Source organism: Neophocaena asiaeorientalis, unplaced genomic scaffold (genome assembly GCF_003031525.2).
Source record: "Neophocaena asiaeorientalis asiaeorientalis breed wild unplaced genomic scaffold, Neophocaena_asiaeorientalis_V1.1 scaffold100, whole genome shotgun sequence".
NCBI classification, from domain to species: Eukaryota; Metazoa; Chordata; class Mammalia; order Artiodactyla; family Phocoenidae; genus Neophocaena; species Neophocaena asiaeorientalis.
Genome location: NW_020173955.1, coordinates 9,258,583 through 9,281,064, shown reverse-complemented (window position 1 = coordinate 9,281,064; position 22,482 = coordinate 9,258,583). Strand labels below are relative to the sequence as shown.

Here is a 22,482-nt window from a genome sequence, read left to right as displayed (position 1 = left end):
TCACCTACTTTCACCTAGTCCTGGAAGTAGAACTTCTGCTGTCAGACACCCTAACGGAACCTCTCTGGGCCTCCAGCCCTTCCCGCTCAGTTCCAAGAGGCTGTTGAGGAGGAACTGCCAAGGACTTTATGAAGCAATAAAATGTTCCAAAGGACAGATCAGCTATAGCAGTAGGCTTCCCAGGCCACATCCAGGTAATAGGAGTAATACTTACCCTGTGACAGGCCCATTTCCCTACAGACGGGCAAAACTACAGCAGCCAGGGACTTCCCTGGCAGCCCAGTGGTTAAGACTTTGCCTTCCAATGCCGGAGGGGTACGGGTTTGGTCCCTGGTCGGGGAGCTGAGATCCCACATGCCTCAGGGCCAAAAAACCAAAACATAAAACAGAAGCAGTATTGTAACAAATTCAATAAAGAGCTTAAAAATGGTCCACATCAAAAAAACCCCACAAAATCTTAAAAAAAAAAAAACCTGCAGCAGCCAAGTTCCGCACACCTGTTGAAAGCTCCCAGTTTTGTGGAGTGAGAGTTAATGCCTTGTTAGTGGGGATGGGGGCCTGCACGGGGGGGTTTGTGCTTTGGGACATTATAAAGGTTCTGTGGGAAGGCACTTACGTTTAAATTAAGCGGCATTGTGCAGCAGGTTTAAGTTTCTAAATCAAACAGAACAGCAGAAAAACTGATCTCCCCATTTACGCCCCCTTTTTGCTTTTTCACTTGAAAAAATTAAATTAAGGTAGATGACCAGCTGTAAGCTAGGAAGATTCAGTGTGATACAGGGCACACCTTGTGCATTAGCTTCTGTAAAGCTATGCTTAAATCTTTGATGAGGGTTCCCATCAATGAGAAATAGGTACTGATTTAAAATAAAAAATAAAAAACTAGTATCAACCGTTAACTGTCCTGCCCTCCTTTGATTAGTGTGAGGGCTCCTTTGGGGCCACTCACCTGTTGACTAGATCATTACAGGGGTTGACTCTGAGGTCATTTCCTCCTCCAGTTTTTCTGTCCTCCTTTATTAAAACAAGGTACTGTACATTGTGTACTTACAGAATCTGCCCACCAAAACTCTGTGCCGTTTGGCTGTGTAAGAAACCATTTATTCTATGTGTGGGGTTGAGGAAAGCCACAGAGGAAGTTAGCAGAACTGTTGCGTATTTGATGCTCTGAGTGATAACTTTCTCTTCATTTTGACACCTTAAAAATAACTCAACAGCAGTTGAGTACGGGTATCAATTATCTACTGCTGTGAATTTTCAAGGAATTGAAAATTGCTGGTGAACTTTTAAAAACTGAAATGCAGTTGATGTACAGCATTGTTAGTTTTGGGTGTACTACATAATGATTTGACATTTGGGTATATTATGAAATGATCACCGTAAGGTAAGAACTCTTAATGCTTTTAGGTGCTCTTTCCAATGCTTTCATACCATTTACTCAATAAATGGTTGCTCATTGGTTGGTAGATTGCTCCAAGATGAAGAAAAGGACAGTAGACCTGTGTGGCTGAATGTCAAATACTAGTGTGTAGACCATTTGCTCTTCTGTATGGAATCAATTTCTGGTGAAGTAGTTGGCTGAGTTACATATATAATCGAGGATTGGGACCGAATTTATCATTCAGTAATTACTTCTTGGATGAAGGATATGCATCGTGAGAAGTGAAATTTTGGTTTGGTGCATTGTGACATCATTTAGAAAGTAGTGCTAAGCTCTAAAATTATTTAGTTCAGTCCAGAGGGCAGCTCATCTTTATAACATTGTGCATTTTGTATTTTCATCTTGGCACAACTACTAGTTATTTCTGAAATCCAAGTGGAGTTTGGACACCTTTCTCCCAAACACACATGAAAGCTTGGGCTTATTTAATTTTGGAGTTTGGCACTGAGACTGAGAGACAGTCTTACCTAATTTATTCTGCCATTTCAACCCTCATAGTTTTTGTGGTGCATCATGGTTATTGGCAAGAAGGGGTTTAGGTGACTAACTTGTAATGCTCTCTAGGGCAGAAGCCAGTTTTAAAATTCTTTTGTTTCATTTGTTTTTAAATATAATTTCTCTTCTCATTAAGTGGAACCTTGTCATCATTATATAGATCCAAGTGATAACTGGGCATCACCGTGGCTTTCTTTGTTCCAAAATGCCAATCCTTTGTAGATTAAATTTACACACATAGCCTTATTTGGAGGACTTCCATGATATCTTAGATTTTCTTACATAGGTGCTTCCATAATCCATTCATTCAGAAATGATTATTTTAGTAAACACTATACTATCCATGAAAAGCAGACAGCTTTAGGGTGACTTTTAGGTCTTTGACTACTCCTTCCTTCTTGCTTGTGTGTCTTTGTAGTTTAAAAAAAGAGTCCCTTGGATCTGAGCTTTTTGGACTCAGTGAATTACAGTTAATTTGGACAGCCTCATTATACAGGAGAGTTATCAGGAACTGTCCTGAGTGGCTGCCGTTGGTGCAGTCATCTTGTTGGCCGCCTCAGCCTCTTTGAAAACATTGAGTAGTAAGTGTCCTCTTGTATCTTGAGTGTCTGACAGTAATGTGACTCTAGTGTATGAAAGAGAGTTCTGTTTTCCTCCCTGCACTGTTGACCTTAAGAATTCTGGAAAACTGGAAAAGATAGAAGAATCATAAACAAGGGCCAGGGCACACACTCTTCGATTTTTAATATACTGGTTTAGACCAACTACATACAGTCCACAGAACAGAATGGCTCCCTTTTTTGTTCATTGCATGAAAAAAGAGGCATAGTAAACTTCTCTCTCACCTCACCACCTGCACTTAATCCCAAGACTCCTATAATAAAAACCTACCTTTAAGCCCTTGAAAATGAAATACAGGATTTTGTCTTTACCAGTGAATTTGTGTGCCACATAATAGTCCGGTTTAGAATATATTATTTACTGCTTTTTTAGTTGTTGCTTAGAAAAAGTAATACCATACAGACACACACCTTCATATGTTAACCATTAAAGTACTTTCATAAAGTCTTACCTTTAGTGTACCTATTATATTTGTTGCCCCTTAAAAAATTCTGTCCTAGTCTGTATTAATGTGAGCATTCTGCCATATAAGTTTAATAATCAAGGATATGGTATCTGTTTAGGGCCAAGCCTTTTCCATCTTTTGAGGATATGACAAATTACCCTCAGTCTACCTTGACTTAATAGTTCGCAGTCTTCCTTCCAGGGAGGACTGGGAAGGAGAGGTGGTGGCGAATAAAATGTCCTTCAGGGTAAGAATTGAGGACCTGAAGCTTGTGTACCTGGAGAGGCGGGTGGGGAATCTGGTCTCCGGCCTCCTGGCTCTCCCTCATCCTTTGAAAGGGAAGAGAAGGTGTGGCCTTGAGTTGCAGGAGCCTGTGGTGCTCATCATGCTTTGTCCCTCCTGACAGCTGGGGTAGCACTGTTAATCCTGTTGTGTCTGGTAACCAGATAAATACCCCTCAGCTGAGAGGGCCCTGAGCTGTCCCCCACACCACCCCCTGCCCCTACTGACCTGACATGTGGGCAATGTCCTAGTGAAATGACTTAAAAAAAAAAAAAAAAAAGCAGGGCGTCCCTGGTGGCACAGTGGTTGAGAGTCTGCCTGCCAATGCAGGGGACACGGGTTCGAGCCCTGGTCCGGGAGGATCCCACGTGCCGCGGAGCAACTGGGCCCATGCACCCCAACTGCTGAGCCTGTGCTCTGGAGCCCAAGAGCCACAACTGCTGAGCCCGCACCCCTGGAGCCCGTGCTCTGCAACGGGAGGGGCCACCGCAATGAGAAGCCCGCGCACCACAATGAGAGAAAGCCCCCGTGCAGCAACGAAGACCCAACACAGCCAAAAATAAATAAATTTTGAAAAAAAAAAGCGCATATGGCTATAGCACGTCACCCTGGCCTCATGTCCTTGAAAATGGAAGCTAAGAAATAGGATGTGGGACCAGTGACATTATGTTTTAAGCCAGGACTTGACAAACTTTTTCTGTAAAGGGCCAGATAGTAACTGTGTTAGGCTCTGCAGGCCACGTGGGGCTCTCTATCTTATCTCCTCATGCTCCGCTGATGCCCCTCCCCGACCCTCAAAAGAAGGAAGAACCCTCTAGCCCCCAGAAACAGACTATAATGCCTGAGTTTGCTGATGCCTGTTTTAAATTTCAGTCATGAAGAAACTGGGCTGAGATGGATGGCTGTGATTTTTGTGCTGTGTGGGGAGGTGACATCCTGTATTCCTCAGGCACTGTGGGATGGGATGTGCGTAGGAGCTTCGGGATCCTTCAGGGTTCGGCTCCTGGGTGGGCCTTTGCTGGCTCTACGCCCTCAGGAGAATCCCTAGAACCTTTCTGGGCCTTGTCTAGTTAGAACTGACGGCCTCCACCAGTGCGTAGGAGCAGAGGAGGACTGACATCATCCTTCGTCCTCCTGGTTCTCCTTGGCTGCGGTTTCAGGCTGGTTCCTGCTGGCCTGTGCCACAGCGGTGGAGAGTAGCAGGGCAGCGGGCTCATGGCATGGTTTCCTGTCTGTGAAGGCATTTTGAAGCATGCCACCCATTTTCAGGCAAATGGAGCGGGCGGTTTCTGAATATTTCTTCCAGAGGTCCTGACTCTATGTTTCAAGGCACTTAGTCTCCCCTCCTGGTCTTGGCATTGTGCGCTACTTCCTTCAGCCTCATTCTCATCGCAGAGGGCTCGGTGCTGTTGCTCTTCCGTGTGCTTTGGGAGCTGGCCCCCGTCGTTACCTACACCCCCTCCACGGCCTCAGCGTTGGTGGTTTATGACCTTGAGGAGATAACCATGGCAGGGGCGGCGGGGGCCCTGGAATGTGGCTTGCTTTCTCAGTTCATCACTGCAGGCTCTCCTCCAGAGCTTCCCCATGCAGTGCCTTGGTTTCCACACTGGCAAAGCAGGGGCTGTGCTGCTCAGAAGAAAGACCCTCTGGAAGCTGTGAGCCGGGCCTGCTCAGCTGACGTAAGCCGTGGGTGCCGGGTTACAGGGAGTTCATGGTTGTTTTATAGTCTGCACATCAGAGTGTTAAGCACTAGCAGAGAATTGCATACTTGCTACACATGCATTTAGAACAGATGTGTACATGTGTTTTGTCCATGAAGCTGGCTAAACTGTTAGGAAAAGTATTTCAGCTCAAGTTCTATTTATATACAAATCAGCAAACATAAATTAAAGGCCCCCAGACTAATCCGTCCCAGGGCCTTCAGTCAAAAGATTAGTTTCCTTCCTTTTGCTGCCTCAGGATAACAGTTTGATTCTCTATTATCAGTACAGCCAGTTGCCTGTTTCCGGTTTCCTGTTCTGTGTGTTTTGCATGTTGCTCTTGGGAAATGATGTATTTATTTTTTCAAGCCAAGGCACATATGGGGACTCCACCCTACTGTATTCTTTTGTTTTGAATTAGAATTCTTTTTTTTTTTTAACAACTCAAGAATTGAGCTTTAATGGATAAATTGTTAAAATTAGAATAAATTAAGTCTTGTGACTATCGGCTTGTTTGGGTCATGTTAAAATAATGTTATAATTACACCCTCATATGTTTTGCAGCTTCACTCTCACTGTATGGGCATGTGGTGGCAATCGCCCCCAAAACAAAATAAAAACAAACAAAATTTTGTGAAACTTTTTAGGTTAGCTTTGGACCCCGTTGAATCTGAAAGACAGTACCACAAAATTGCATTTTTATCGTTTATCAGACCCTGAAGAGCAATTACAGTTCAGGTGTTAAAAGTTTTTAGTGACATGCAGTGATAACGTTTAACTGCTTAGGGCCTGTCTCTGTGATTTGGAAAATGTCTTTCTTCGTTAACAGTGGGGGCCACCATCAGCAGCAAGACTTATTGAGAGCCTGTTTGTTGGGCACTGGAGGTTTGTTTATTCATTCAACAAACATGTGTTGTGTTGTGCACCCGCTCCCCCGTCCCACAGTCCCCAGGCACATGCTGAGGCCCTAAATGGATATAGAATTGGAGGCGGTTACAGGCTAGCTGAGGAGATAGGACACAGGATACATAATAAAAAGATTAGAGGGACAGAGACCTCATTCCACCAAGTGAAATCCTCTTGGAAGAACAACTCTTGGCCTGGGTCTTAAAAGAAGGGCGAAAGAAGAGCAAGTACAGTACGTTCCAGGTTAGGAGAATGGTGTAAGCAAAGGTGGGAAGAAGGAATGCGCAAGGTGAGAGTTGAGAACACGATGAATAAGAAGATCTGTTGGGTTGGATTGGAACACAGAGGTGGGTGGGTGTCAGGGAAGATCCCAGACGAAGCAGGTGCCCTGGAGGAGGCTGCTGAGGAACCTTGAACACCAGGCTCAGATTTGGACCCTCTTGTAGATGGCTGGGGTCCTTTGAAGGTGTTGGTTCAGTGGTATAACTTTGAAAAACCACTGTTTGGGGGAAGACGACTACGGCAGTGATGTTTAAGCAGAGTAAGAATGGGAAAGGCACAAGGCCGGGGATTTTAGTAACTCTTGGAGGACGGGACCTGAAACCATCCTAATTGTAGTGAGTTTTTTCTTCCAAACACCCAAAAATACATTGTTGAAATCATTCTCTTGGCACCTAATCCTGTACTGCTTTGTAATATCTTTTGTTATTTCTTTAACTTTCCATGGAGAAAGTTTCCCCAGCTAGACTTCTAGTTCATGGAGTGCAGGAGAGCTTGTCTTACATAGAGAGTTCTGCATGCAGCATGCACTCTGTAAAATGTTGGAATATTGTTGATTTAAAAAGCCACTTGTGGGGATGTGTTCATGGGACACTTGCTTTGTCATCTCCTTTTGATGTCTTTTCTGCTTCCATCCTTGTACCTCCTTTCCTTCTATGAACCCAACTCTGTACCTAATTTAGCTATGTGTTTATGTGGAGAAAAAAGTAAGGGATTGCCAGCCCTTACTTAAGATAGGCCATTTACCTTAGCACAATTGAGGAAGATCCTGATAGAAAACATGATTGGGTTATGTCAGCAGGTTCAGACTGTTTGAAAAGTAGAAGAGAGATTTGCTCTCTTCCGCCAGGTATAAATTCAGTCTTTGAGGGAATAATAAATGGGGTCATTGGTCAGTTCCCGTTTCTGTATTTCCCTTATTTTCCATCCAGAGATGGTTACATGCCTTCAGGCCTTTCTTCATCCCTGGCCCCCGTCCCTTTCCATAGCTGGAGCTGTGGCATATGGTGAATGTGGTTATGTTTAGCATTCTGTACAGAGGGTGTTGCAGAAAGATACTGTACAATCATTTCCATAACACAATGCCCTTCTGTTCATCAGTGCTATTTCTATATCCTGTAGCTTAACTCATGCTAACACAATGTTCATTTTTCCAGTTACAGCCAATTCTCCAGAGTAAGGAAGTTTTGAAGTGTTCCAGCCTTCCAATATTGATCATGGTCATTGCCTAAAAAGAAAGGAAGTTGATTATGTGCTTCTAGAAGGGGAGGATGGAGAGGATATTCACAGCCCTTTGGTTGATACTAAGCAAGTATGGTCTTCTTTCTGTAAGACGTCTTCTGAAAATTTCAAGTTATGTGTCACAAACAAAAGGCAGTGAGTCTAGATACTCAGAGGAAAGGATCCTAATCCTGCTTAACCTAAACAGTGGAAGAGACAGAACAACACCCAAAGACGTCCAGCCAGCACTCCCAGTGTCACTGCTCACTAAGCCTTGGGCCCTGCTGGAGGTCACACTGGTGTCCCACCTCCCTGATGGGGTTGGTGTGCAGATCTAGTGAGCTTTGAGAAAGTGTAAATTGCTCTTCAGATGCATGATGGTGCCTTGCAGGCACATCATCTTGTAAAATTCTGTTTTCGGGAAAGAGCACCATAATAGAAAGCCATTTATAATTCAGTCCTTCCAAGGAGAAGCCAATGCAGATGTTGTCACCCATTCAAGGTTGGGTTTCTTGTTTGCTTCCCAGTGGTCCTCGTTGACCAGGTGGTTGGCTAGTTCATGTCTGAGGCTGTGGAGCTAAGAAGACTTCATTGGCTGGATCTTCACACTTGGAACCGCTCTGGTTCCTAGGTTCTTGGGGTTCCACGGACATTCTGGTAGAAATTGTGGTTCTGGCAAACTTACTTTTGAGAGCTGCTTTAAGAGCCCTTCCTGACTACCACCCCTGCACTGACACACAGACTGCCTCCCCAGGCTCCCTCCCGCAGAGGGCTGCTGGGTTCTTTTTGCCCTTTCCTCACGTGGTTCCCCACTTTTGTTGCCTCCGGACTGCTGCTGCTACAGCTGCCACAAGTCCTGGCTTGTATTGGTTAGGTGTGCGGTAGGTAGGCTTGTATCAGTAGGCCCCCAAGAGGTGGCTGTGTCTTCAGGTACCATCTTGGATTCCACGCTGCCCACCACATTTGCAGTCGGGCAAAGAGGGGTCGGTGAGGAGTGTTCACGCCTGAAGGCCTTTACGTGGAGGAGTGAGGAGACCTATTCTCCGTAGCTTCAGAGGTGGAGCAAGCTTCCTCGGCAGGCCACAGAGCCAGATCTCGTCTCGATGGAGACAGCATCCCAACAATTGGAGCTACCCAGTGATGGAGTGGACCCTTTCACAAAATAAAGACTTGGGTTAGGATGGTGAGATTACGGGTGATTCTATATGTTGTGTCATTGAAACTTTTTTTTTTTTTTTTTAATGTTGTGGTAGAGACATTATTGCATAGTGACTGAGAACCTGGGCTTTGGAGCCAGCCTGCCCTGGAGAGTTAACAGATCCTAACTAATGGAGTAGTTAGGAGTGTAAAGCACACGGATCAGTACCAGGGACGTAGCAAGTACGCTGTGTATGCTATTATTATTTTAATAAGGAAGAACAAGTCGTTTTCTTTCTATACAACTATTAACCTCCTGCTGTGTACACACACAGTTCCCTCCCCCCTCCTTTTTTGGAATTTTAAAATAGCTGGTCCAGGTACAGTAGAAGGGAGGTTTTGCTTTTGAAAGAAAGTTGATTCCGATGACTTGTAAAGCCTTGTTCCACCCTGAGATGATATGATTCCATGGTCCCTCGTAAGTTTCTTGAACAGTTTGAGTTGTTGAAAGGGCTGCTTTGCTGGGGAAAGGGAGAGGGAACCAAGGTATGAGAGTTACAACACGCCGGGCGCTTCGACGTCCTCGCATTGAACGCCAGAGCAAGCTTTAGGTGAGTCCCTCCACAGAAGTATCATGTGGGGGGGAGGGGCAAGTACAGCTGAAGGGTACGCACAGGGAGCAGCTGTGGGGTCCCTGTTCCTTGGAGGCACCACTGCTGAGTTTGGGGCAGAGACGGGTGGGAACCTGCCACAGCATCAGACTCATCCAGGTGAATTCTCGGGGAGATGCGGGCATGCTTTGGCTTGATTAACAGTACTACAAGGCCCTGAAAGGGAAAAGGAGGACCGAAATGGCACGGGGGACAGAAACGCCTGTGTCACACTGAGCCCACCCCTGCGGTTGTCCTTCTGCCTTGCAAGGAAGGAGCCAACTCTTTGTGGAATTGAGTGGGCCTGAGGGCAGGGAGTTTCTGCTGCCGTCAGCCCACTAGCACACCATCCGGATCAAAAAGCCTTTGATGCAGGCATAGGGAGTAATGAATGAACAGTACCCCAACTCGGGTGTCCTGATGTCAACTCCAGTTGGTATAAGCCCAGAATGTCTCAACCACGGTTTCCCCACCCAGCGCAGGCACTGCTGACATAGCCCTTTGGATAGCCCTTTGTTGTAGGGGCCGCCCTTTGCTCTGTCGGGTGTTTAGCAGCTTCCCTGGCTCCTACCCACTATGTGCCAGTGGCACCTGCCCCCCGCTTGTGACAATCAATCAAAAATGTCTCCAGACATTGCCCAGTGTCCCCTGGGGAGCAGAATCGCCCCCAGTTGGGAACCACTGGTCTAAATAACCGGATCACGTGGAGCTTATAAGGGCTCCCAGAGCTGCTCACACTTGTAGAACTAGAAGTGGGTGCTCTTCCCGCAGCTGCTCCCACCGCCTCCTCACATAGCTCGGACACAGTGACGGCAGCTTGAAGTTGGGAGCATGCCTCTGGACTGTCTTCCATTGTCTGCGTCAGGGGCCTCCAGCTCCTCGGGCAGGCGTCTGGCCTGGCCTCACTGGGTTGGGAGTGCAGGGGTGATGTCACTGCGCCTTCCCAGGAAGGGTGGAACAAAGGACAGAGTCCCCAAGGACAGGCAGCCTCATCCTCAGCTGGCCCGCTGGGTAGGTTTTTTCCCTCCCTTTCCCTCCTTCCGGTTTCAAAAGTGTTTGTTGTTCACCAAGTGCTCCATTGTAAGAGGACACGTTGAGTTGGCCGGGCTTTGTGTCTCTCGGCTGAGCCCGTTTCCTGCCCCTTGTGTGTCGTAAGGGTGTTGATTCTGGTCCAGTCCCTGGATGGAATCTTCCATGCCTTTTCCAGTAAAGCCCGAGGAACTTGAGCCCTCCGTGATTTTTCTAGCACGCTCACGCTACCTGGAGCCTGCTCCTGAGGCCGGGGGCAGAGTAGAGAGCTGGGGAGCAGGAGAGCAAGCTCTCATTCCTTGTTTAAGTTTAGTTTTGAACCTCTCTTCCTTCTGTTCTTTCCTCCCTTCTTCCAGGAGGTTCTGAGGACCCCAGCAGCCTTGGGGAGCCGTCCCCTCACAGATCCTCAGCCTGTCCTATTTCCACTCAGTTCCCTCTGCTCTGCCCCGTAACCTCTTTGTTTGCTTGCGTCTTCATGGGGAGGAGGGTTGGAGTTAGCCTCCCACTCTTCAGGACAGGGTGCTGTGGGAGCGCACTGTCTTTAGGAGGAGATCCTCAGATCTCCTCATAAAGGAACCTGTTAATTCAGAACCTGAAAGAAGCCGGGGCTGTTGCTGTAATGTGAGATTCACCCGAAGCAGTGACAGTTGACTGGGGACACATTTGGTACTTGTTTATTTAGAAATAACTTAATCCAAGCAGGTTTTCATTTTGACCTTGTTCCCATGATAGGCTGGTGTGGTAGTGATTTGGAGCCCCAGACCCTTTAATAACAACCTAGGATACCCATCAAGGGCTTTATTAGAGACATTTCCAACTGTGTAGCACATAAAAGATATTATAATTTAGAAAAAATTTAGTTGACCCTAAATGCACCTGAACCTCGAGTTACTTGCCATCTGTGACATGTCCCTAGGAGAAGCTTCATGTGTCTGTGTACTCTGCTCTGGACCTGCTCTTTCAAAACAGCCAACCTTCGGCCAAAAACTACAGCTTCTGTGTCGCTGTCATAAAGTTACTGTCCATCATGATGATTGTGTGATGAATAATGCATGGGATCTTTTCTCTGCGACCGATCATGATGTTATTGGTGCAGGTCATTTTTCAGTCTGCGCTGTGCCCCTCACTGCCTTTTTCCTTGTTCCCCCTATCCTGCCCTTTCTGATCCCTTGCTTTCAGTTGGCCTTTGTTGCGAGGCAAGGCCCTCTTTCCCTCTGGCGGGCTGTTCCCTCAGGGGAAGGCTGGGCCAGGAGGAGCTGCTGGCTTCGAAGGTGGGCAGCTGTCTTGGCAGGTGGCCTGGTGGCCTCACCTGCCAGGTTGGCAGCAGTTAAGGCTCATCTCTTGTTGCCTCTGCCTCATTCCCTCCCTGTGGTGGGTGGAGGCCTCAGCAGAGCCTTCCAGGCAGACATTCCCAGGATACCCTGGCCAGCCTGGGAACCCAGTACACCCAGGCCACCAAGTTCGTGCCCCATCAGCAAGGGTGGCTTTTTAGCTGTCCCTCAGTGATGCTGAAATACACAAAAAGTTGTTGGGAGTCTGCTCCCTTTTTTGTAGATTGGCGCATAAACATCTTGGTGGGTTTGGGCCTCACGCTGAAAGGAGGAATTCTTGGGTCCTTTTTAGGACAGATTTATGCTGATGGAACTGGAAGTGGGGTGAGTATGTGACCAAAGGGTAGCTCAATAGAGGACAGTCAGGGAGTGTGAGTCGGTGGGTCCAGGGCACATTGGGCGGATCCCTGTCGAAGACCTCCAACAGCCTGCATTTAGAACATTCTGCAGAGGCAAGAAGATAGGAAGCCTATTTGTATGAAATGTGAAGGGCCGGTTCTAGGCACGTCTGTCTAGAGTTTTGTGCTTTGAATTGGGCAGAACTTGATCACTGAGGCTTGGAAAACTTAATACTGTTTCCTGGATGATTTAGACGTGCAACTACCCCACTTTGGACCGTAAACCAGCAGTTGCCTTTTCAAGGAACGGTTGAAGTTTGGAGATGATAGTCGTCCACTCACTTTACGGAAGGGGATACTGAGCCCAGTGTCTCAGCACGTTTTTGACGAAACCTCAACCTCGGGCCCAGGCCCTGCTCTCCCGGTGCCTGGCCAGGTCTCCTTGTACTCTGCTACGCTGCCCACCATTTTCTCTGCTGTTCACTGAACATCCCACTCAGCAGATCAAGGTCATGAGTGAATTTATCTCGTCAGGTGTTGCCTGATCCTTTGTACCTGAGGGAAGCAATTTCTGGCTGTCTCCTGAGCTCTTCTGCCCCAGGTCCTTCTGTGTACTGTGTGCGTCCCCCACACTGGGGAGGAATAATAGCTGACACCCACGTTAGAAACTTTACCAGTCAAGTATTACACTATCGGGCAGGGCTGCAAAGGACCCCACCGTGACCTGCTCCGTCGTGTTGCCTCTTCAGCAGAGGTGGGAGGAAATGAGAGGAGTGTGAGCAAAGGAGGCTCTGCTGGTGGTTATGCTTAGGGGCTCCAGTGTTCAGGGGTTGTATGGTTCCTCTGTTCGCGAGTTGTTGACCGTGCTTTAGAGGAGCTAAGGCTCATTACAGTTGACTTCTGCTCTTCTTCCTTTGGCCAGGGTCTCATGCCCCCGCTGGCACACACCCACCACTGCCCAGGCTGTGGTTGGTGGTAAAGCGAGCTCTCCTCTGCTTGCAGATGAACGTGAAGCCGTGCAGAAGAAGACCTTCACCAAGTGGGTCAACTCCCACCTCGCCCGGGTGTCCTGCCGGATCACAGACCTGTACACTGACCTCCGGGATGGACGGATGCTCATCAAGCTGCTGGAGGTCCTCTCCGGAGAGAGACTGGTAAGAGGGGATGTGAAGTGTGGGGCGCTGTAGGCGGGAAAATGTTTTCTTGAAAAATCACGTGTGGACCTGTCTCCTGTTGATTTCTGCAGTTAATGGTTGATATTTTTGAGGAGGAGGCTCTTGATAAGTGAGATGAGTACGCTGGGGGAAGCTCCAGGGTGATATTCTGAGTCTGGGTGATTTTCCTGAACTGTAATGAAGCGGCTTCATTCTGGTTATTTGCAAGGTCACTACCTTTGGTCGGAAAGATCTTGGCTGGTGTCCCCTGTTGAACAGGGCACGGTGCTGGAAATTTAAGGGCCAGCCTTGGGTGCTAGCTCCAGGGTATACCTGTATCCCTTGAGATCACGGAATAATTTTAAATTTGTGTCTTACTGATTCTCTGGAAAATCTGAGCTGCTGTTTTAAGGTGGCAGGAACTGACTTCAGTGGTCCCTGGTGTATTTTTGGTTTCTTCCGTGCACACTTTTTGTTTTGAGGGTGGAGGGAGGGTCTGGTGCTGTGTCTCCTTGGAAACTTGGAGCTTTGATGAATTCCTCCGAGCCTTTTTGGGCAGGGGAGTTGTCAGCCTCCAGTGAAACTGTTCTCCCCATTCTGTTTCCCAGAGCTGCCATGGCTGTCTCTGATGTGACTTTTGTCTATGGACCTTAAACTGAGGAATCTTAAACCAGTCATTGTAACTGACCCAACAGGTTTTGTCTCGCCTTGGTGTGGAAATGGGTGCTGTCTTCTGCCAGAGCACAGGCAGTTCCATAGGTGCTGGTGGGGGCCCAGCCAAAGGCAGGCTGACGCCCAGGGATCGAGCCCACATCTGCAATGACATCACCAGGAAAACATGATGCTGGTGGTTGGCAGGGCTGCCAGAAAGCCTTACTTTTAACTCGAGCTCCACCCTGTAACTTGACAACCGCGGTGGGTCTGCATGCAGACCGACCCACACACCTCTGACCACAGGCAGGGGGCTGCAGTTGTACCCTGTCCTGTCATTAGCCCACAGACAGAATGGCCCCTTTGAACCCGGGTAAGAACAGTCAGCTTTCCCTTTCCCTGCCCCTCCGTTCAAGAACAGCCTCCTCTAAGAGACAGTGAAGCCCCATCTCATCCTCAGTGCCTTTTGTCCACGTGCTCTTTGTTCCCTGAGCGTGCATGTTTTGTTGCCTCGTTTTCTTGAGAGGTTGTGGGTCAAGCTAGACACGCTAGATAAACAAAGGAGGCTTCTGCCTCCATGACTGTGATGCTTCCCTGAAGGCGGTTTGTAAGGTGGAAGTGGGAGCAGTGGGTCCACATGGGGAGGGTCGGTCATTTTGGTTTGTTTTTTGACGTGAGTCTAGGCCAGAATTATTGTGATATTCATCTTTAAATACAATTTTGGTAACCAGGCTTTCTCAACCGCCCCACATTTTTTTGCCTTTTAATGTTTAACCTAGTACGATTGTCTATTGATTTTTTTTTTTTGAATGATGTTTTGAAAGTAGCTTAAAAAAAAAAATCATTAAAGGTCACCTGAAACTAGAAATTAGTTTGAACATTAATTTTTGTCCCAACAGGGTCCCATCTTCAGGGCTGTGGGGAGTAAATTGTTCACCCTGGAAGGTCCGTAATTCTTTCATACCAAGGAGATTGTGTCCTTGTTAATGTCCACATAATAAACGGGATCAGACCCTTTGCCCTTTATTCTGGAAAGGGCAGCAAAAACATTAGGGAGGAAAAAAGCAACCAGCAAAGCATAATTCTTGGTTGTTTGCAGATACCTCCCACTCCTCTGTTTATTTGCTGCCAGCGGTGTATATATATATATTTTTTTGCAGTGACCCAGAGGCCTGGGAGAGTAGAGATGGAGAAACATGAGAGGGCTGCCATCTCCATCCTCTCAGGCAGTCACTGGCAGAAGCTGTGTTTAGTCATGACTTACCACTTTGTAAAACCCCAAGAGCCTTGACTTCTTTTATTATCCTTTCCTCACAGCCAACTTGTGACTATAGTTTGGGCAGTCTGATTAATCTTTCTTATTCCAAAAGTAAGGATACCATAGATAGAGTGAGCTACAGCTCTTGTTCATTTGTACTGGAGATTTTCGGCCTCTTTGGCCCCGTGGTTTATTTGGTTCATGGAGCCTTCTGGAAGGGACACAGACCACGCTCTGCTGTTGGCTGCAGAGGCTGCCAGGGACTCAACGTTAAGAGACCCTCCATGCAGGAGAGGACATCCATCCATGAGGGCTTGCCCCAAAGGATTCTTGCATCTTCAGATTCCAAAACAAATGAGGTTGCTAGAGCTCCCAGGCCTGGGTAAATTAATGTCCACAGCTAAACGGTTGTGTCATCAGATAACGTTCAGTCAGCGCTGGGCTTTCTGCACCAGTGATCCAAAGCCCTGGGTCACATAAACATTTGCACTCCATCTGGAGCCATGTCTCCATCGGCATTTCAGCGCCAGCATTTACCACCAGCTTGACAGTAGGTAGTAGATAAATGTTTGAGGGACTGCAGTATCTAAATTTATTTTATTAATAGATTCTTGGAGCCAGCTCGTCCCTCTTTACAAAGGGGGAAATTTGTCTTATTTTTACTGAGTGAAGTTCAAAGAAATACATTAGCTTAATGATCCAGAGCATTCCACCCTAACCCCACCCTGCATTTCGGCTTAATAAAATTTGAGTTAGATTTGAGCAGGTTTTGGGTAGGCATTTTGGGTTATCAAGGCACTTGATTCCAATGTACTGGGGAACATGAGAGGGCAGGAATCCTCACGTCTGGTCCTGACTTGGGCGGGATCTGTGTCCGGAAGTTGTCGCTCTCTTTGCCGCAAGGTATGTCAGATCCTGGAGCAGTGAGGAAACTCTTTGGCTGAGCCCGGAAGCTGCTGCTAATCGGGATTGGGTTGATGACAAAGAAAACCTTTCCAATGTGTTACTCTGAAATTACCATGTACTATAAGTTCATAAATGTCTTGCTTTAAAGTTCCATAAAGAATATAGACCGGGGGCTTCCCTGGTGGCGCAGTGGTTGAGAGTCCGCCTGCCGATGCAGGGGACGCGGGTTCGTGCCCCGGTCCGGGAAGATCCCACATGCCGCGGAGCGGCTGGGCATGTGAGCCATGGCCACTGAGCCTGCGCGTCCGGAGCCTGTGCTCCGCAATGGGAGAGGCCACAACAGTGAGAGGCCCGCATACTGCAAAAAAAAAAAAAAAGAAGAAAAAAGAATATAGACCACCCTTTACAACATCAACTGACCAGGTAAAAGCAGTCACTGTGCTGGTCACTTTGTCATTGGTCCTAGGTCCCAGGGCCAGATGAGAAATGGGACTTGAGGGGTAAAGGTTTGTCCTGAGCAACCCACTGACATTTGGAGGGAGTAGGGCCTCTGGACTTCGGGGGTGAAGTGCAGCCCACGGCTCCTCATCCAGGTTCGAAGTTGGCCAGTACCTGCCCCCTTCCCTCCGTGGGCCTCAGCATGAAGGATGGTTCTGAATAAGACAGTTTCCTGCCTTGCTCCTGCCAGACCGAGCCCTCGCCTCTGACCGCGAGGACAAGGTTTTCTGAACATTTCTGCCCTCCCCCCAGCCCCTGCCATTTCCAATAGCAGGTATCACTGATTTTGGGTTGCTTGATGTTTTCCTGATATTCTGTCTTCTTATTCTGTTAATCAGTCTCAAAGAAGACAGTGCAACAAAAAGAGGATTTTGTTTTTAATTTTTATTTATTTTTTTTACCACCGTTAATTCCAAAACAGGCTGAGCTAGGTGGAGAAGATAGATTTACCATGAGATTTGCTAAGCCTTAAGTAAATCCTACGTTGAACTACCCTGAGTACGTTTTACATAGAGCCTTTGTTAGGAGAACATGCTGGCATGTATTGTTGTAGAAACGGGGTTTTATGGACTGGCCACAGAACCTTCCTGTTGTTTGTAATGTCTCTTGTGTGGGAGAATTTGCTTTTGTTCTAAACAACCAGACACAGAAGAATGCCCCTGTTAAATTCAGGTCTAGTTGCACAAATACTAAAAGTGAATTAATAGTAACAGGTAATAGTAATACCATGTGATAAAGTACTGAATGAATGGCCCCCAAGCCCTAGAGTTCAGAAGGGGAAACGGGCCTTCTGGGTGGGGTGTCAAGGAGGGACCGCGTGTCAGCCGTGAGGAAGAGTGAAGAGAGCGCTTGGGGAGGAGTGGCAGGAGGGAACAGGTGTAGGGAAAGCATCCTGGCTGAATTGGAGTTTGTTTTTGGAAGGAGTGATGATGGTCAGTCACTTTTAGTGTTTTCTGTCACACGCATAATGTGTTTAGTTCTCACAGTCTAATCAAGGGGACAACGTACGCTTTATAGGAGAAACAGGCAGTGAGCGACCAGGGCCTTGCCCAAGGCCAGTATCACTACTGAGGAATATAACTTGGACTGCAGCCTACTCTCCTGTCTGTTGGTTCCCTCCTTTCTCATTGAGCCCTGCTAAAGGAGAAGATTCTCCTTGGGGGTGGGTCCCAGCCAGGAAGGAGATGGGCAGGAATTAATGGAACAAAGTATGTTGTTTCCTGTTTAATTTTAATTGGGCAAGAATCGTTTATACTATTCTTAAAGCTCAAAGTGTGATGTGTAGGGAGGTGTTTGGGGACATAATGTGAAATGAGTTTGGCTGTTTTATCAGAGGAGATTTTGGAGTTCCTATCCCCAAATCCCAAATTCCTATCCCATCCTACCCTCTGTATTAAGTAGAGGGGTGTGTGTGTGTGTGTGTGTGTGTGTGTGTGTGTGTGTGTGTGTGTGTAGCAAACACTGATTTTTGATTAAAAGGCAAAAATATAAGCAAGTATCCATTGCTCTGATATACTGAGACCAGTAGTGTCTTTTCTCTATTTCTTCTTCACCTAAACAAGAGATCAGGAGGCACTTTAGAATTCACCTTGCATGCTAGTGAGTCTTTCACCCCCCAACACATAGGTTGTATTTCATAGCTGGAAGGGACTTTAGTGGCCCCTAAGTTAGATCCCTTTATTTCATAGGTCCTGTAGGCCATCAAGGCCATCCAGCTGGCATGTGGCAGTCGGCCTCTCCCAATTCCCAGGATTGGTGTTCTGTCTACCCTGCAACCCTTGGAGAGCTGTTGCTCCAGGTGGCTTCAGGGTGGCTTTGGATACCCATGAAGAAAATCAGAAGGAGTGGGGCTTACCAGGGTAGAAGAGTGGCCCAGCTCCCCAGGGTCCCCCCAAAATACCCTGCCAGGAATCCTCCCTTATGTCTTCCTCCTCTATTCAAGGAGGCTAAAAATGGCTCCAGGAAACATTTGCTTTTTCTTTTCCATCTCTAGACTCTGACAAAAAGCCTGCCATCGTGAGTACGCCACAGTTCTGCAAATGCTGATGCCCCACAGCGTGTAATCGATCCAGACTCCAGGCTGAGTGACAGTCGGGGCAGAGCCATGGTGGGGTGGGGGTGGGGGCAGCATCCAGCTCCCTCCTTCCTTTCTAAGGGCCTTGGGCCCACTTGGCGAATTTGCCCAGGACCACACCGCTTCTCAGGGGCAGGGCTTGGACTAGCTGCTCTAATAAGCAATCAGGATTATATTGTCAGTTTCTGGAGGCTGGTTAGTTAGCCCTGTAATTCCCACTCCTCCTTAGGAGTTGGAAAGAAGATGGGTCTGGAGTAAGGCCCAGATGGGTTAGAGCTGTGGTTGATAAAGATTTGGGACTAGAAGGGACCTTGGGAAGGGGAAACAGGAAAAGCACCCGCAAAACACAGGCCCTGGTGCGGAAGAGCAGGGACACTTGTTAGATTGATTTGAAGGGGGTTCTGTAAAAATTGGCATTTCCTCAGAGGAGCCCACGCCTGCAGAGCCCCCCTTGCTTGAGTTGTACACGAGTCTGGTATTGATCTTTGCCTCCTAAGTGGCATCTCAAACTGCCCCATCAGAAAGGACCCAGAGGACAGAAATGCGCACGTTACCGTGGGAACGGACCTGTGTCGCACTAGGAACTTGACAATAATTCATGGAGAAGAGACAGGGAAGGTTCCTTTTCTTGGCAGAGCGAGCCACTCTTGGGGCGTGGCTTGTGTTTATCCCTGAGCGATGCACCCCTCCCCCAGTTGCACTGTGTTCAGTTCTCTCCATTGTTATCTCTTCTTCCTCTTGAGAAGATGGAAGTTGAGTAAAATAAAAATAGCTCTTTTAAAAAAAAAGGGAAAACTGTCTGCCAGATGGGAACCCAGCCTCGTAATTTCCTTTCACGTAGACGTGTGTGTACTGCCCTCGGTTCCCGGTGTAGCAGGAAGAGGACGCGCTCTGGAATCCCGGCTCACCGCACACCAGCCAGCCGTGCGCCATCACCTCACCCCTCTAAACCGGCATGTTCTCATCTGCAAAATGACAAGAATAATAATAATTATTGCTGTGCAGTGTTAGTGTGAGGATTAAATGTAAACCACCTAACAGGTTAAGATAGTGGCACAGGAAACGGCAACTAAGAATTTTTAGATCTTGGGAGTTTTGCTGTTTATATGACCCCGTGTGTTTCAGTGTATATAGTTCTGTGCAATCATTAACCCTTCTAAAATAAATTCCCTGTAGTGATTGCCCCCTAAACTTGCCGAGGTACCGTGCGTTAAAACACTTCGGAAGCCCTCTCTGAAGCAGATACAACATGAGTTCCAGGAGTTGGTATTCTTGAGTTTTAGTCTTGATTCTTACTCCCCCTCCTTGTGCTGCCCGTACATCATCTAATCACGCCACGTCTGGTTTATTCTTTTGGCTTAAAAAGGGGTTAATATGCCACCGAAGATGAGTGAGCTTCAATTGAGATGAAATGTGGGAAAGTGTTTGAAAAACAGAGAGAGAGAGGTATAGTGAGGCAGTGAAGCAACTTTCGCTGCACAACATTTAGCCTAGTTTGAATTACTAGCTGCACAGCATAACAGTAATATTTAAAATCTCTCTGTAAATCATGCTTTCCAGCCTTGTTTCCTAGTAAGCTCTGAGTCATAGAGGTCTTACTGTGTATAGAGGCCTTAAGTGTTGAGGTTTGGGTGTTTTCACATCCTCTCCGCTCTCTCGTCCGATCTCCCCTCCCTCCAGGCACCAGCCAGTCATAAGTTTTCTCTACCACCTTGTCCTTTTATTTCTGTCCAGAGTTTAATTTGGGGTGTCAGGATTAGAAGAGTAATATCATTACCATTATTTGGGGGCACATTCCCTTCTGGTATTAAATTTGCCTGTCAGCTGACATATACCAACTTCTCTGCCTCTCAGTGGGAGAGTTCTATGTAGACCCTGAACATTTCCTGTTGTCTAACAGAGGGGTGTGTTATTTCTAAACAGTTTGAAGCCCAAGTGGCATGGAGAGGCGGAGCCCCCTCTTTTAAGTAGAATCGTTGGGAGGAAAATCCTTGAGGCACCCCTGTTGGTAGACACACTTTGTGGGTTTGAGAACACCATAATCATTAGTTCACCATTTCATTTATGTAGCGGCCCTTTGAGATAATTATTCATATTATCCCCATGTTATGGATAAACAGACATTTGAGAAGTAAGGCACTGATTTGCTAGAAAGTGGGGAAATTGTAACTTAAATGTGGGCATTTTAACATTAACATCATCTTCTACACTGAATTGCCCAACAAAAGTATATACAGAGGTCCAGTTTGTTCACGTTTTATGTTTTCAAAGATATAAAGGCCAGGAGCAGTAGGAAAATTAAAAAAAGAAAAACTTTAGGGGGAGAAGAGCAGAGTATCATCCCCCCAAATCTTGGTTTGATTTTCGGGAGAATTGCAAAAAAACCCCAAGTGGGGTGAGGGGGGTCTCCTGAAAGTTTGCCATTTCCTCTGACTTTTGGAAATTGGTGAGGTTTGTTTTTTAACCATTTGAGAAGTCTGATCATTTACCCAGAGATGTTTCTCTGCCGTTTTTATTTTAGTTCCTTCCTTTGTGTTCCCATGCACTAGTGTTTCTGATGGCTGGTGCTGGAGGGGACTTACGTCGTGTCCAGGTCTGGGGTGAACCATCCTCAGATCCCACCTGGCGTGGCCAGTCAGCATCAGCACGGTGCCCCTGCCACGTGGCGTTGGGCTTTTCCAGCCTGCAGGACAGCGTTTGGACCCCTCTCACAGCCCTCCCCCTCCCACACCCTTGCACCCCATACTCACGTGGAAACGAACACACGGTCAGCTGGGATTTTGTAACGAGAGAACAGAGGCTTGAGCGGTGTCTCACGTGCCTTTGAAGTTGAGTCTTTCAAGATAAAGTCTACGAGGACCAACTGTAGAGTTATGCCTGCTGCAACCCGGGAAGGTCCTGGCAGCCCCCAGCCTATTCCTTGTTCTCCTGTTGCTCAGGCCTTTCTGTCTGATGACAGAACTAAACAATTTAGTAAAGAGTTTGATGTCCTTTATTCAAGGGGACACAGTCCGTGGACAGAGGCGTGCAGTGCCTCACAAGTGGTGGAGCATGCTTCCCTAGGGATTGGGGGTGAGAGGTTAGAAAAGGGGCAGCGCGGGAACAGGGCGTGACTGGCTAGGAGGTTGGAGGTTTCCTTAGGAGGCGAGCGGGTCCTGTTTTCTGGGGCGCGGTGAGCTGGAGGACTGTGATGGGTGTGTGTTGGGGCTCCTTGACAGCTGTTTCCCTCAAGGGCAGTCTGACTTAGGTTTGTGACGTGGGCCGAGCCACTGGGGTGGCCTCTCTTTCGTGGGTCCTGGTACTTGAATTAACTTCACCAATTCTAAATTCCATCCACACTGTTCCTCTCGCACTCAGTTAGGACATAACCTTTTCTGGCCTCGCAGATACCTGCTGCCATTAGGAGAACGCTTCCATCCCTGTTGTTCTGCGGTCCTGGGCGTATGGTGCCTGACACACACTGTTTGGTCACAGGCTCGCTGGTCAGGGCACAGGCATTAAAGAGACGAGAGGAAGAAGCCTCTGTAGGGCAATGAGAAGTGTCAGGAGCCCCTGCCCCAGAATTCACATGCTTCCTTAGAGGCAGTTAATCCCCACCCCTCGACTCTGAACAGAGTTTCAGCAGGAGCCACCTGGACACAAGAAGAAGGAACCGCTGTGGGTGGTCACTTTGTCAACCTCAAGAAATGACCGCCGATCCAGAGAAAATGAGAACCGAAAGCTGGCCCGCGAGAACCGGGTGCCGAGTCTGGGGACTTCTCCCCCGAGGGCTCTGGGCACACCCGCCTCCATCAGGACCAACTCCCCTGTTAGGAGGGGGCCCATGGGAGGAGGGTGCTGGGCGCGCCTTGGAAGAAGGGGGCTCCAGTGTCGGCCTCAGACTGTATCTACACAGTCGCTCACGGAATCTTCGATGGAGTCCACCGCTTTCTCTTTTAAATATCTGGCCTTTTTCTTACCTCGCCATATTGCTTGATTTTGATGTAATGTTATCACTTGACCTACCATGAATAACAAATCCTAGCATTTCTGACATACCTGAAATGTATTAGTTGTGACGTTTCTG

General features: G+C 47.5%; 1 protein-coding gene across 3 annotated transcripts in view; it reads left to right on the top strand.

The window, feature by feature from the left end:
- The window catches only part of SPTBN1 (spectrin beta, non-erythrocytic 1), a 146,327-nt gene that overhangs the window by 63,849 nt on the left and 59,996 nt on the right, over positions 1-22,482 (top strand). For all 3 annotated transcript variants that reach the window (XM_024753040.1, XM_024753041.1, XM_024753042.1), the window contains exon 2: positions 12,878-13,029. In XM_024753040.1, coding sequence (XP_024608808.1) covers positions 12,878-13,029 — 152 coding nt within the window. The remainder of the gene's footprint in view (positions 1-12,877; positions 13,030-22,482) is intronic.